This window comes from Chroicocephalus ridibundus, chromosome 21 (assembly GCF_963924245.1).
Source record: "Chroicocephalus ridibundus chromosome 21, bChrRid1.1, whole genome shotgun sequence".
Lineage (NCBI taxonomy): Eukaryota > Metazoa > Chordata > Aves > Charadriiformes > Laridae > Chroicocephalus > Chroicocephalus ridibundus.
In genome coordinates, this window is record NC_086304.1 from 3,333,090 (window position 1) to 3,347,764 (window position 14,675).

General features: G+C 49.4%; 1 protein-coding gene across 1 annotated transcript; it reads right to left on the reverse strand.

The window, feature by feature from the left end:
• Window positions 1-1,493: 1,493 nt before the first annotated feature.
• On the reverse strand, window positions 1,494-14,655 carry NCSTN (nicastrin). The gene is made up of 17 exons (XM_063357288.1): window positions 14,503-14,655; window positions 14,167-14,271; window positions 12,701-12,824; window positions 12,088-12,206; window positions 10,879-11,024; window positions 10,539-10,689; window positions 10,008-10,117; window positions 9,018-9,170; window positions 7,520-7,624; window positions 7,266-7,343; window positions 6,961-7,130; window positions 5,643-5,745; window positions 5,276-5,371; window positions 4,685-4,772; window positions 4,396-4,547; window positions 3,888-4,100; window positions 1,494-2,384 (listed from the first exon to the last, which is right to left on the reverse strand). Exons 1-17 carry the CDS (start codon window positions 14,624-14,626, stop codon window positions 2,262-2,264), a joined length of 2,160 nt encoding a protein of 719 aa, XP_063213358.1. The 5' UTR covers window positions 14,627-14,655; the 3' UTR covers window positions 1,494-2,261.
• Between the last annotated feature and the right edge of the window lie 20 nt (window positions 14,656-14,675).

The following is a 14,675-nucleotide window of genomic DNA, read 5'->3' on the forward strand; positions in this document are numbered from 1 at the left end:
CCCTCCATCCCCAGCCTGGGCTGGCACCGGGGGCTGCCCCCACGCAGGGGCAGGACCTTGCACTTGGCCTGGTTGAACTTCATGAGGTTCACACGGAGCCACTTCTCCAGCCTGTCCAGGTCGTTCTGGATGGCATCCCGTCCCTCGGGAGTGTCACCGCACCACTCAGCTTGGTGTCTGCAAACTTGCTGAGGGTGCCCTCCATCCCACTGTCCTTGTCATTGATGAGGATATTGACCAGCGCTGGTCCCAGTACAGACACCTGAGGGACACCACTTGTCACCGATCTCCATCTGGACGTTGAGCCGTTGACCACCACCCTCTGGATGCGACCATCCAACCAATTCCTCATCCACCAAACAGTCCAACCATCAAATCCACATCCCTTCAATGTAGAGAGAAGGATGTTGGGGGGACCGTGTCAAAGGCCTTAGAGAAGTCCGGACAGACGACATCCACAGCTCTTCCCTTGTCCCCTGGTGCAGTCACTCCACCACAGACGGCCACTAGATTGAACCCTACGTATATTGACCCAATTAGCCATCACTGATCCCATCATCTCTCCACACAGCATCTCTCAACCATGAGTTAAGCACTTGCATTTTGATATGTAAAAAAAAAAAAAAAAAAAAAAAATAATAAACTTACCTTCGTAAAGGAAAAAAAAAAAATTCTACAAAATTCTCTGCCAGAACGCACGCTCTCTTGAGGTGCTGTCTCTCACCCAAAATACTTCTGTGCACAGAAATAGTCTACTTGGACAAATTCTGGGGAACTGACTTTGTTCTGACAAAGTTGGACTGAGTCCAAGGATTAGGAGTTAGAGGCTACGAAAATCCTTATTGCAAAGACAAGGTATCTCCATGTAAATCGAGATACGGGTTGCTGCAGCATCGCTAGGGGAAATGAAAAGAAACCAGGCACAGAAACATTCCACCAAGTATCAGGAGCAGCTTCCTGACTGCGGGATGCATTAGCAAGTGGAAGAAATCTCCCTCAAGGTAGCACTGAAAGTACAAGGTCTGAACTCCTTTAAAACTCCGGAGCCTATGCCTAGTTGAGAAAAGACTTAAATACAAAAGCCCACTCTGTCCTCTAGGGCAGAGAAAGCGATGTCTGCTTTAGCGCTCGTCAGCTCCGATTTCTGGCACTAATCCCCTCTACTTATTTTTGAGCTCCTCACTTTGGACAATGGCACCATCGCGCCTTGAAATCCTGATTGCTGAAGACCACGTGAATTTTCATACGAAAGAAACAATCAGGACTATCCCAGTGCCTGGTCAATCACAGCCGCCAGCCCCGAGAGCCCAGTCTTGCTGGGCGCTAAGGAATAGCACTGAAGCAAACAAAGTGCAGGAGTGTGCTCATTAAAAAACGTGTTTATTATACCAGCGCCCAGGGATCGACTGAGATCAAGGTACCATCGTACAAAGCCCCGTTTGGAGCGACGAGCCATCCCTGCCTTGGAGAGCTTGCACTCTAAACAACAGCGAGTTCATTCCCTGTCCTGTCTGAGGGCACCGCGTCCTTCTTTCGTCCGGCTGTACGAAAAATTCCAAGTTTCAACGCGAGTCAACCAACAAATCACACAAAAACTCTTGTGTCTCCCGAGACCAAAACATATTGCAACACCCAGCGGTTTTGGCCCTTTTGGCACCAACTAAGACAAAACAGGCAACGGGTTAATTTGTAAGGGGAGATTTTTTTAATTAAACAGAACTATTTATATATATACAAAACCCAGAAAATATTGCACCATTAAAAACCAGGACATTTTACATCTAATCATCTGTTGAACACACCTTGCCCTCCCTGCATCGTAGTATACACAGATTCACAGCAACTGTTGGACGTTAACAGGCAGCCTGTGCTGGCAGACACCACGGAGATCTGCTGGTCCACGTACATCCCAGAGAAAATACCTTTACCCTTTCCACCCTCGCCTTCATTTAGGGGACGCATCCATCCCATCGTCGTCTCAGCGGCGTTCAGGACCAATCCTCTCAAGTTGCTCAGAAGTAAGAACAAATTAACAAGAAAGGCTTCGGGACCGTCTCGGTCACAGTTTCTTTAGGGCTTGGTCGGCACGGTTTTCTGGGAAAGTCTCTTACGTTTTTGGGCTCAGTCCTCAGAACCCGAGCATGGGAGCTCTGGAGAGAGCCACTCGCGTCCCTATCCAGGGGGAGGGGCATTCCAGTGTACTTTTTATCTTTGACAATTGTAATCCAAGGGCTAAGACTTCTCCAGCCCCGAGAGCATCTTCAGTAAGCCACAGCCCCAGGGTCCCGCGGGATGCTAAAAAGTACATCTGCTTTGGCGTTGATAAAGTATGTGGCGAGGAGGGAGATGATCAGAATGGCAATGCCCACAACCAAAGTGATTATCTAGGAAGGGATGAGAAACACTCAGTGTCATTGTTACAGACACAGACCTGCAGCACCTCAGAGAATTTGCATCGAATAGGGGGGGGGTCTCTGTCAGAAAGCTACAGAGACCAGCCGAGGCACTGTGTACACTGAAATAAGAAGATACGCCGAGGACCTTACAGCCTCAGGGCAAAAGCAACGGGATCAGGTCAGCTTTCATTATTGAGAGCTCGCACAAACCGATGTTTAAGAGAAAAGGTAAGAGAGCTGTTTCACGGATAAAGAATGTATCACGTTTCAGAGTCGCATGCGCATTGCAAGGATTTTTAGCGAGCATTTAATGTTACACCTTGGCTACTCCTGCACGAACTGTCATCCCCGCCAGCAAAGAGCTGTAACTGCCTTCAAGACGCACAGCTGCTGGCAGAATCAACATCTGTCAATAGCCTTTGAATAACTGAGATTCAACTCCCGCTCAGCACCTTTCCTGAAGCCTAAGTGCCAGACCAGTCTAAGGTCTCTGTAGATTCCCTCCTTCAACCCTTCTCCTTGGTGGGACTGCCATCCCCAGTCTCCCCCACATCAATCATAGAGCAGCCCCCATGCAGCAGCCAGACACTCATGTGCTCCTACAACGCTCTCACTACATTTTCTATCGGGTCAGCGCTTCAGGGATGGCTGGGCTCAAACTGTGCATCTCCAGGTCACCAGTATCTACTGGGCTGTAACGGGTCGAGAGACACAGGCCGGGCATTGTGCTCGCCTGCCAGCGTTAAAAAGGCCCAGCGCCACGCAAACAAATTGCTCAGATTTCAAATAACCATCCGAGAGATACGATTGCTGGGCTTGGGCTTGCGTGGCCTTTGGGTGGCACATGATGACGCTCGGGAGTCTGTTGTGACAGGGTATGACATCATTAACAGCCAACCAGAGGGCATGAGACAGTCCCAAAGTGACTGTACGCTTAACCCTTATTCTGCTGGCGCTTAAACCACATCACCCCCAGCTAAGGGTGGCTTGGAATCTGAGATGCCGAAACAACAGCAGCTTTTTTTTGGGAAGGTTTGTGCACAAGTTATTTCTGCATTGTTGAGAGGGGACCCGGACCGCAGGAAGCAAGACTGGGGCTGCACGTCAGCCAAACCAGCCAGATTCACTGGCTTGGCCTTCCTGTGCTTGGGGAAGGGGTTAAGACTCCTGTCACTTCTATCTTTTATTCACAGAGCTCAGCCTGCTCCTGGGACTCTTGATTATTCTGCACTGTCTCAGCCTCAGCGACCACATTATTAACCCACAAATGGCTGGAGGTGGTAGGGTTGTCACCAGCCAGGCACCCTTGGCTCCCTCATTTTCAAGGATCGAAGCCCGGCTGTTCTTAAGTGGGGAGCTCACACAGGATGATGGCACATCTCATAACAAACTCCGAACTGTTTCTCCAGCTCTCAGATGTCGTTCACAGCTAGACGCATTTTTTTTTTTTTCCCCCCCTCTACTTTCTTTTTCTGACATGTACAAACTCACCTCTAGCTCCTTGCTGGCCACCAGAAATATTCGGGCACGGATCTCTTTCCACCGACTCTCCGTCCACGTGGAGTACTCTGTAGATCCCCACTGCCTCAGCTCGAAGGCCGGAGAGAGTGCTTTGCTTAGGCGAACAGTGGACCGAACACAGTAGGGGACTCGCGAGGTTGAGTTGGGGTCCAGAGAACCCTGCACCCAGGCATATTCGTACATCTGCAAAGAAAACGGGAGAGTAAGAGACAGCAAACAGACACTAGCAAATAATGAGACCGCTCCCTTGTTCTGGAACCTTACCCACGTATCTGGGGAGAGAGAAAGGGGCTTTACTGCCTGTTCTCACTGTAAGGGGATCCTTTTGCCCACTCCTCCCTTACCTCCTTGTTTGAGAAGTTTCCCAGTTCTCCCATGTATTATTACGAGCAACAGAAAGCATCCCGAACCCGCTTTCCTCAAAGGCAAATCGGACAGATCTGTCCTTAGCTCTCATCCCGCTCCAATGGCTACTCACCTCTTTCTCACTGCTGGGTGTTTTTTCAGGGCTGAGGCACTCTTCCTTGGTGAGGTTAACAACAGTGCCCGTCAGGTTGGCCAGGACATACTGTACAAGGTAGGTGGTGTTCACAGGGCTGGAAACGGCAACGTAATGTTGGGGAACGTCACCTGGAACAGCGAGAGAAATGGGACTGGCGGGGAGATGGCCAGAAGCAGGCGATGTTAGCGTGGCGCTGTAGAAAGCTGCCAGGTAACATATGGGGTCAAACCCAGTCCTGTGTTCTTCTTCCCTACATTGCTCTTACCCAGAATTCCTTTTATGTCTGGTTTAATGATGGACTGAAACCAGGAATTGTTCATTTTAATCAGAAACCCATAGAGCATTCGAGAGACCTGGAAAGAGATGGAAATTGGTTTAGATACAAAGTGGAGAGAAAACATCTTACCAGCTATTTGGTGGACAGATGTTTCCCACTACAAGGGCCAAGAACACAGCAAAGGAGAGACCATACACCACAATTGCATGGAATTCAGGACTGAGATGTGAAAACTGGGTTTGATTCCAGCTCCACTGGCTCCTTAGGTGATCCCTGTGGCACACATCGCCATTTCACCTCAGCTTCCTCTTCTGCTTCGTGGAATGAGGATAAAAGGAGCTCTGTTTTATACAGTGCTCGTGAAGCTTAATGCCTGCCCTGCGAGCAAGAGGCAAGGAACTGGAGAAGGGGGAAAGTTTTTTCATTCAGCTGTGGTGGGGAAAAGGGAGAAGGGGGAGGCAAAGCCCTCACTGAGACAGACAGGACAGCATGCTGTGTAAACACATATAAACAGAGACAGAAGGGAGGTACGTGAGGGCTCATCAGAGATGCCAGGGACTCAATTCCATCTGCTCGTACCGTTTTTGGATCTGCCTGAATAGCAGAGGTGTTGTTGGCTCCCCCCGCAAGCCGGTAGAGAGCACGGGCGACCACTGTGGCAACTTCTGCCAGGGACTGCAAAGGAAGAGCGCTCTGTGTTAATCAAGATAGGCAGATCCAGCAAAACAAGCGAGGAGAGCAAGCCAGAATCGACACATCCATCAAAACGCTTACACCGTGCTAGCATTTGAGTGCCGACCGCCTTTGTCCCTGTACAAAGCACTCCCACCTTCTTTCTGCCCTTTTTGGAAACGGCTTTCCCCCCTCTCCCCACAACCCTGCTTCTACCCGCCCCTACCCAAAGCCACCCCAGATACAGCAGCTAAAGGAAATGCAAAGTAGGAACCTTGGCTGTGTCTGTGACATATTCCAACATCTCCTCGGGGCTAAGGCCCTCAGGGTATTGCATCCGGATGTTCTCTGGAGTGTCGTACATGCTCTGGTAGTATCTGAAAAGAAGGAGGCAAACAGAGGTTGGGGAGGGGCAGAAAGAAACCACAGGGCATGGAATTCAATTCAGAGTGTGCCTAAAGCAAACAGTGGGAGCAGTCTCCGGGGAGCAGAGATCCAGGCCTGCCAAAGCACTGCCCTGCCACACGCTCCTTAAACCATTTAATGAGGCTTTATAATTAACTTGGCCCTTCCACAGCTTCTCCCATCTGAGGATCTCCAAGCAATTTACAAGCTGTGATTAGCTTTCAGGTGGGCGACAGCCCAATCTATTAAATGGGTAGAGAAACTGAGGCAAGGACAAGCCATGCAGAAGGTCTCCTGAGAAGAGGGCTTTCGATGCAAGTCGCGCCAGTGGATTTTATTAATGCCTTCTCTTGAAGGCAGTGAGGAATTCCAAGTGAACTCTATGAGATTTACACCAATGCATCTGCAGCGCACGCAGCTGAACTGGGCTGAAAGCCCACCGCATGCTCCACGCACCTGACGTTCCCAGCCAACCTGGGACTGATCCCCCCAGTCTAAAGACGGGTCCCACAGCAGGGAGTTGTGCTTTCTTCCACCCAAGCTCTTCTTACCCCTTTAGAGCAGTGCAGATTTAAGAGTGAAAGGGAAGCTACTTCTCCTTGATTGCTACCGAGATTCTCAGAAGCAGCAGGGAAGCACAGAAAAGGAAGGGAAAGAGACAATTTGAAGAGTTCAGGGAAGAGGGGAGAGGCATATGTCTGTCCTCTACCCCACATTTCCACTGCCAAAGTGGAGGAGGAGCAGGGGATCCTCAAGGAACATGCTGTGGTAGGGTCATGTGGGGTGAATAAAAGTGCCTTTTCCAACGCCTGGGGCTTTCTGCCATCAGAAATAGAAAGCTATATTTAAAAAAAAAAAAAAAAAAAAAAAAAAAGCTGCTAGCTTCTGGAAGAACAGATGAGGCTTAGGCACGCTCAGTTGCCATTTGCTCACCTCTGGCTTCTAGCCAGCTGTGGGGAACATTTTCTGTACAAAACTCGATTTCTTTCGGTTGTCAGAATAATTATGTTGCGCTTGTTCAATTACATGGCACATGTTTGCTCCTCCGCTCCCCCCGGAGTGCCGCTCTACATGTATGTTAGGCAGCACCCCCCTGGCAGAGGCGTTGCGGGAGCTCAGATGCCCTCTGCCGGCTCCGCTGCCTTCGGCTGTGGGCCACCCTCTGCCCCTCCACCCTGAAGAAGTACCTGTTCTGGAAGGCAGTTTTGTGGTCAGTTAGGACCACTCCGGGGATGTGCCGGGCCCGAAGGAAGCGCTGGAAGGAAGACGGGGGAAGAGGCTGCGAATATCCAGCTTCCTGCAAAGTCACGTTTGCTCCCATGCTGCTATTACTCAGAATATCTAGCAAGTTTCTAACCTGCAAGAAGAGAAAACAGCACTGTTCCGCTGTTCTTTTGGATGTGTGGATGTCTCTGGAAAGGTTAACTTGCAGCGCGCTAAAGATGCCGCAGCATTTTGTAGAAATGAATGACTACAGATTGCTTTCTATTACCTGCACTTCAACAGACTCATTCATCCGAGAGACGGGGTCTGTATGCATCCATAGAATTGAGTCATTCCTTAGAGCCACCTTCAAGAAAAAACACAAAACGTCCCAAGTACACGATTGGACATCATTGAATCTTGCAGAGCAGCAAAGTCCAGTCCCAGGAATAATCGAAAACAATGAAAGGCTGACTGGGAAAACCACAGCTAAATTATCCCAGAGAAACAGGGAATAAAAAGGTCCCCTAACTTATCCCACACCTGATTCAACTCCACAAATGAATGAATGTTGTCCAAGCGCAGAGGAAACTTGTCTTTTTCCATATCATACACCATGCGCGAACTGCCAATGTAATCAAAGGTCTCCTGCAAGGGGAAAAAAGAAAATAATCATACATGAATCACACAGGGATATCTGCGTGGCACAACAAACAGCAATATTTGAGAGGCTGAGGTGGAGCAAGACCAAGAGTTCGAGGGCCAACTACTGCACCAAGCATTTCTGAAGGTGCACGTAGCCTGGCACACACTAAAAGACCAAAGTAAATATTACTTTGTGCCTGGCTCCAAAGACAAAGGTATCGTAGGATGGAGCAAAGGACAAAAAGGAAGGCAAGGAGCAAAAAATCCAGGGGACAGCTAGCGAATTCCACAAGTAAGAAAGGCACAGGGGCAAAGTAAGACTTAAGTGAGCACCGATATCTTGCAAGATACTGTTACTAACAGCAGAGAGGCATTAATATAGCCTTCAACCTGGCACAAGCCATCCTCTTTGTGTTTTCATAAAGAGGACAGCAAGACAGGGAAAAGAGCAATCCTCCATTCCAGGAATTAAACATATGAAGCTTTCCTGAAAGGAGGGGTGTCCGTTTCCCTGGAAAAAAAGGAGGGAAGGCTAGAAGACAGACATGAGTTTGTCAAGGGAGCTGTAAGAAGCTGAGCACTGCCTGGGGAAGAATAGGCACCCCCAAGAAGAGAATCTCCATGACAAAGAAGGGCAATGAAGCCAGCCACCAGACTTCCCCCTCGACTAATTTACAGCCAAGTCTTCTCATTCCTCCTCCATCCTGGGAGCACGACAGAGAACGTCCGCTCCAGAGCGCTGCACGCCTGTCTCCCCCAGGGAAATTCTGACTAGGGATATATGTGCTGAGGAGGGTGAATGAAGGGAATCACATGGCCACAGCATGGGGCTGTGGGAGCCAGTTTCACAAAACTGCACAAAAGAAGCCATCAGTGCAGATGCCTTGAGGGGAACATCAGCTGTTGGCCATCAGTCCCTCCTCCACACGCTTGCTCTGCTCTTCCACAGCTGCCAACTCCAGTGCTGGGCTCTCAGAAATGAGCTACGTTTCGCTGCTGTCAACACATATATTTTTAATCTAGCCTTTTCTGGGCTTCATTTCAGAATTTAAAGCCTGGCCATTGCAGTTCATCCCGAACAGGGGTGAGGCAGAGAACAGACATACAGGCAGCCACACTGGGAGGAGACAGGAGGGAAAGCAAAGTTCGAGTCATTCATCCAGAATGAACTGTGGGGCAGAATATGGGCTGCCCCAGTGGAAGCTCCATCTGCTGTTGTTATCCCAGTGCCATTAAGATCCTGTTCTCACCGAGGGAGCGGAGAGAACCAGGGTGTGGGGACGCAGACAAATGACTCTGCACAAAGAATAGGGGAAAAAGTTCATCTGCAGGGAGCCATGGGCTGATTCGCTATCTTAGAACAAGCCAAACGGTGGAGCGATGCCGCTGCTCTTACCCCTTGGAAGAAGGTGAACATGATATTTCTTTGCAGCGAATGAATATCTGATGCTTTATGAACGGCTTCAGCAGCGGCCAAGTGGGTTACAAAAGAAGAGACAGCACTCTCTGCCCCAGGTGCGATGTTCCAGAAGAAGGAATGGCTGTCAATCTGTAAGCATGAACAGGAGGTGTAAGCAATGTGCGCGCATACAGAGAAATAGTCTATTGGGAAAGGAAATCTATCACCTCCCTCCTATCCCACTCATCCTATCGATAAGGGAACCGCCAAAGCACCTGGCTTAATGAAACTTAAAATACCAATTGCTCTGCTGTGGCAGTCCTGAGGCCTCAGAGCCCTGCCACCACCACCCCCCCTCAGCCCTGACCGGAAAACTGAGATTATCTGAAGTATGCCATAATTTTAGTGCTAGCATCACTGCTCAGCACGGGGCTCCGAGGTGGTGACAAAATGGAGTTTTGAACCAGCATCTCTGGAGGGCGTAAAGCGACTGTGAAACAGGCTGCCAGACGGGGAAGTGAACGTCTTTCTCAGCTCTGACACTGACTCACTGCTCGACACACAACAAAATTCGCCATGTGATTCGGCCTCTCCCTCCCAAGAAGTACGGGTGAGCCAACTACGCTGCCTCCCTCTCTGCAACACGTTTTAAGGATGTGAAATATATTAGGGAAGCAGGACAGATAGGCTAACTATTTCTACTGGTCTGGTTCCATTAGTGAAGAAAACGCTGAAAAAAGTCCCATATAACAAAACAGAAAGAAATAAACAAAACGCAGATCTCCTTATATTGAAACAATAGGTAAACCCGCCAACTAAAAGGCTCATACTTGCAGAAACATAACAGTCAGTCAGATCTAAAAGGTCTGGAACATGGAAATAAATGAAAATATATAAGATAAGTATATTCCCATGAGACTCGAAGCCCACATCTTTCCAGAATCCTTCCAGTCCATGCTCTCCAAAGGAAGATTAAGAGATACCTACTCGTGTAGCGACAATAATAACTTCCTTCTCAGGATCGACTTTCCCAGAGGAATTGATGGGTTGCAAGGTGCTCCACACATTGTAATCGAGAAGGGGATCACATACAATCTCTAGGAAGCAGAAACAACGTTGCTTGAGCTGAGAACACAGCAGTGCCAAGTGAGAAACGAGCTTTCTGGTCAGCCGTCGCTCACCAGTGGTTCGAGCAGAGGAGCAAACTTCTGCTCAGCAGGGATTTCAATTCACGTACGCGCCGTTTAACGGAGCAGTAACCTCAGAGCACATTACAGAGCAGATATTAGGTACCTCTGCAGCAGATATTAGGTACCTTTCTCAGCCAGCATCTGTTTCACATATTATTTTCTAAACCGATGACAAACATAGCCCCGAATTACTTTGAAAAGGCTCAGTTGGCAAGCAAGCCTTTAGGGAAACTCTAAAATTTTCTTTCTTTTGCACGACTGTATTCCACTGGGATTTTTACCATCAGCCTTATCCTGCATCGTGACAAGGGAAGAGGAATCCGCTCACCTGGATTAATGCTGAAGGTGCTTTGGAGGGAGCTGCGCCTCATGCAGGTAACGGTGCTGGTGACAGCGTGCATATGGGAAAACAGCTGCATGGCACAGAGAGGGTACTCAGGGACAGATCCCTCGCGAGGGACATTATGGTCTTGGTAACACTGGATGGAAATAAAAATCATTATAAAACTCAGCCTTTCTGTCATAGCATTGCGTACCGCATATAAAATCAGACCATACGTTTTTACTGTAGATTTCAACATCTGAGCTGAGAGAAAACAAAACTTCTGCCCCCTTTTCCTGAACTGTGCAGCAGTTCCCCTCTCCTCCTCATTAAGGAAGTGCAGTACCTGCTTAATCACTTGAGTCTCATTGGCATCTTCAAGAAGAAAAATAGGGAAGTCAAAATCCTCATATGAAAGCCCACTCCCCACAGGATTCCACACAGTCTTATTGCAGTGTGCAAACTGAGGGCCATAATCTTTGGAATAGACACCTGGAAACAGAAAAAAAATGGACAAATCTGAGCCTGCAAGAGAATAAGAGACTGCAGGAGAGGTAGGGCCTGCGGAGAAAATAGCAGCAACTACAGAATGAGCCCCATTATGGTCCAAGGAACCAGCTGACAAAAGCTTGGAGAGACGGAGTTGGTCACTGCGTGCGGCAGAGTGGCAGAGGCAGAGCGGCGTGCCATGCAGAGAGAATGAGAAACATGGATGCTCAGAGCCATCACAGGCCAGGAGGCTGGCACGAGCACGCGGCGAGCATTTATCACATGCTGAGCGAGTGGAGGAAGCACACAGAGAAACATTACACTGCAAAAGGACGAACACACAAACCCGCATTTTCTGAGCTCATCATGTGCTGGAAGTACCCCAAGGCATCTGCAATGTGCCAATCATTTTAACACCTAAACGCTGCGCAAACAGCACGAAGCAGAGACACGACCAATGCCAGCACGCCGAACTCCTCTCTGGAGCGTACACGGCATCCTTCCCAGCAGAAAGCTTTGTGCTAGCTACAGAAGGTGTAGCGATTTCTCCCCCTCAAAGTGCAAGACAGTAAATTTGCTGCGTGAAAAATAGTGACATGAAAACCGAACTGAAACCACCGGGGGAGTTCAGGGAGGCAGAATGTAATTTCAAAACGTAGCGACTGGCCCAGACGGAGAGGTTAACACACACTCCACTCAATCTATGCCAACGCAAGATGCTTTAATGATCACGTGTGGACAAAGCACAAGTTTCACATGGGAAAGAAAACAGAAGTTACAACAAGCCCTCGTGAGGTTTAACGCTTTAGTGACGATGCTGTTTTAGCCAGCTTATCTGACAGCCTTCCCCCAAACACCTGCCCTAGTCCTTCCGAGAAATGATGAGATTCCAGCTCAGAAAAACTACTTCGAAAGAACATTTTGACCCTGTTACCTTAAACACCATTTTGACGTTAAAGTGTAGCTGCAATTTCAGCTACCCTTTGCTTTTCTTGCTTGGGCTGTCCAATGTAAAGGCACCATTTCTCTTCCTCCTAATGAGGATAAAGACTTAACATTTCCTTACCAAAGCCATCATTGGGGCACTTCAAACCAGGAGAGAATCCCTGGGGAGGGCTGGGTTTGGCAACGGCCACAGCAAGGCCTGACACTCGGGAGGTTCCCTTCAGCTGCAGCATTACCCTCCTGGAAGAGAGAAAACATGAGTGAAATTTTGAATTTGTTAATGAAGAGTTACAATCCAAGACATTACAGTCGAGCACGTGATGATGCTTTTGATCAAAATAACCAACATGCCCCTTTTTCTGCTCAGAACTGCGTAAGATTACGCAGACAGCAACAAGCAGAAAACTTCAGCCACTTCTTTCCTGTTCTGCCCAGGAAGAGATGTGACCAATCTTAATCGTGTTGTTTAATGAACTTTAGTAACTGCTCCAGTGATGAACACGGCACGAGAATTTGCACAGAGCAGAGCTCTTCTAACAGCAAAACAGCGCATTTAAGAAGAAATAAAATTAAGGACTAAAACACAGTAAACCCACAAATATAATTCAGTGCAGTCAGGGCTGATTCTACCATCCGTCACTTGAAAAATGACATTTTCATCACCAGATTAGGGACCCATATTGGTCTGCTGGGCTCCAGTCACCCTGGGAAGGCAACAACAGATGACGACTGACCTGTTGAAGAGGTTCCCATCCAGCAGAATCATGTAGGGTGGGTGGGGGCCGTCAGCAAGCACCCACTTCAGGTCCTCCTCCTTCTCAACCACATGGATCACCCCCGTGTCTCCGCTGATGGAGGCTGGGGAAAGAGAGCGTGTCCTTCATGTTTCACAGTGATCTACTTTGTTTGCGCTCCCAAACCATCCCAGAATAGCAGTATTTTACTGAGGGCTTTAGGGAAGAACAGCTCATGGGCTTAGAGGGCTGGAGGAAACAATTTGGTGAACTGGCACAGAAGAAGGAACAGTGGCTTTCAGTAGCAAAAGAAAAAAAGCTGAACGGCATATGTCAAGCAACAAGCACTTATGCTTTGAAAGCATCTTTTGTTTAAGCACATCAAAGCACTTAAGGACCTTCAGCTAACTAAGCACTATGGGTCTCCTGTGACTGAAGACAATAAGGAAGGAGAGCAGGGAACAGGCCCTGAGACAGAAGGACGCTCGGAGCAGACAGACACTCAAGGACCACAGCCATGGAAGCAGTTCAGTGCTTTAAGAGTAAAGATTGCAAATTCAGAAACGGAGACCTCAAAGACAGCTCAGCGCGAGGCACAAGGGGCAAAAGATTGTGACAGCAAAGGGGACTAGCAACAAAGCAGGTCCACCGCTTGTCATTTTGCCTTGTCCCAAAAAACCCAGATGACAGATAAAGCACTTTCATAAGAAGCTACTGATAAAAACAAGCAAAATCCCCACAGTTAGCAACTGGTGTCATTGCTGGAAACCACCTGTGAGCAGGAAAGCAGGACCGTGTGCAGCTGCCTGCCTGAACACTAGGCTCCCACGGAGGGTGGAAGAGGAGTCAGAGAACCTTGTACCCTGGGTAATCTCCCAGACCAAGTGCATCCGCGCTGCCCTGCAGTGGCAGCCGACAACCTCCGCGGCAGGGCGTGGCTGCCTGTGGAAGCAAAACTGAATTGGAAGCGAGCAAAAACACTGACTCACGCTAACTGCGGCCAGGAATGGGGTTCCCTTACCTATCTTTTAATTTTAACAGTCGTGCAGTCCTGCCTTCCCCCTTTCAACATGACAAAAACAACCTACAAAGTTAACCAGCCCTGCACCAGCAGCTCAACCAAACCCTCTGCTCCCTTCAGACATCACCATCTCACTCGCTCCCTGCTCCCTTTCTCTCCTACCTCGTTAACCCCAGCATGGTCTGCAGCGCTCACAGCTTTGCCTCGCACCCCTAGAAGCTGTGGCTTGCTTTTATCCTGTGTGTGCACTAACAGCATGAGCTCAAAATGCTGCTCTCTGCCTTGGCAGGGATTTTCGAGGTCTGCAGGAACAGTCTCTAAGGTCTCCACCCCTCAATTCAGCAGGAACAGGTCAGAATATTCAGAGTTACCGAAGCACAATTGGAAAAGGGCAAACGGCGCTGAGAACAAGGGCAATATTGATATAAGCAACAGCTGTACTCACACTGGCAGCCGATCTGGTGCGTGGCGTTCAGGAGGCGAACGCACGGCGCCGTTTTGTTCAGGGGGATGTAAATCTTCCTCTCAACAGAGTTCCCCCGGCAGCAGCCTGGGGAGAAGACACAGCCCCACCTCAGAGAGGGAACAAACCAGGGATTCCCCGTACCTCAAAAAGCATCTCCTCAAATCAACAGGGGGGAAAGACAAACCCCTCCCCGACTCAGAGGGGCCGAGCGAGGCCCGCCCTACCTCCGCCTTAGGCGCGGAGCGGCCCCAAACCGGGGGATGCCCTACCCTGTCCCGTCCCGTCCCGTCCCGTCCCTCTCCCGTTCATCCTCACCCACTGCCAGCACGGCGAGAAGCAGCCCCCGGAGCAGCCCCCGCCAGACCGGGAGCGGGGCCCAGCAGCTCCCTGCAGCAGCCTCCATCCCCCGGCTGGCCCAGACTCTCCCCGCCGCCGCCATTTTCCCAGCCCTTCCGCTTCCTCGGGCGCTGCCGGAAGCTACTCTGCAC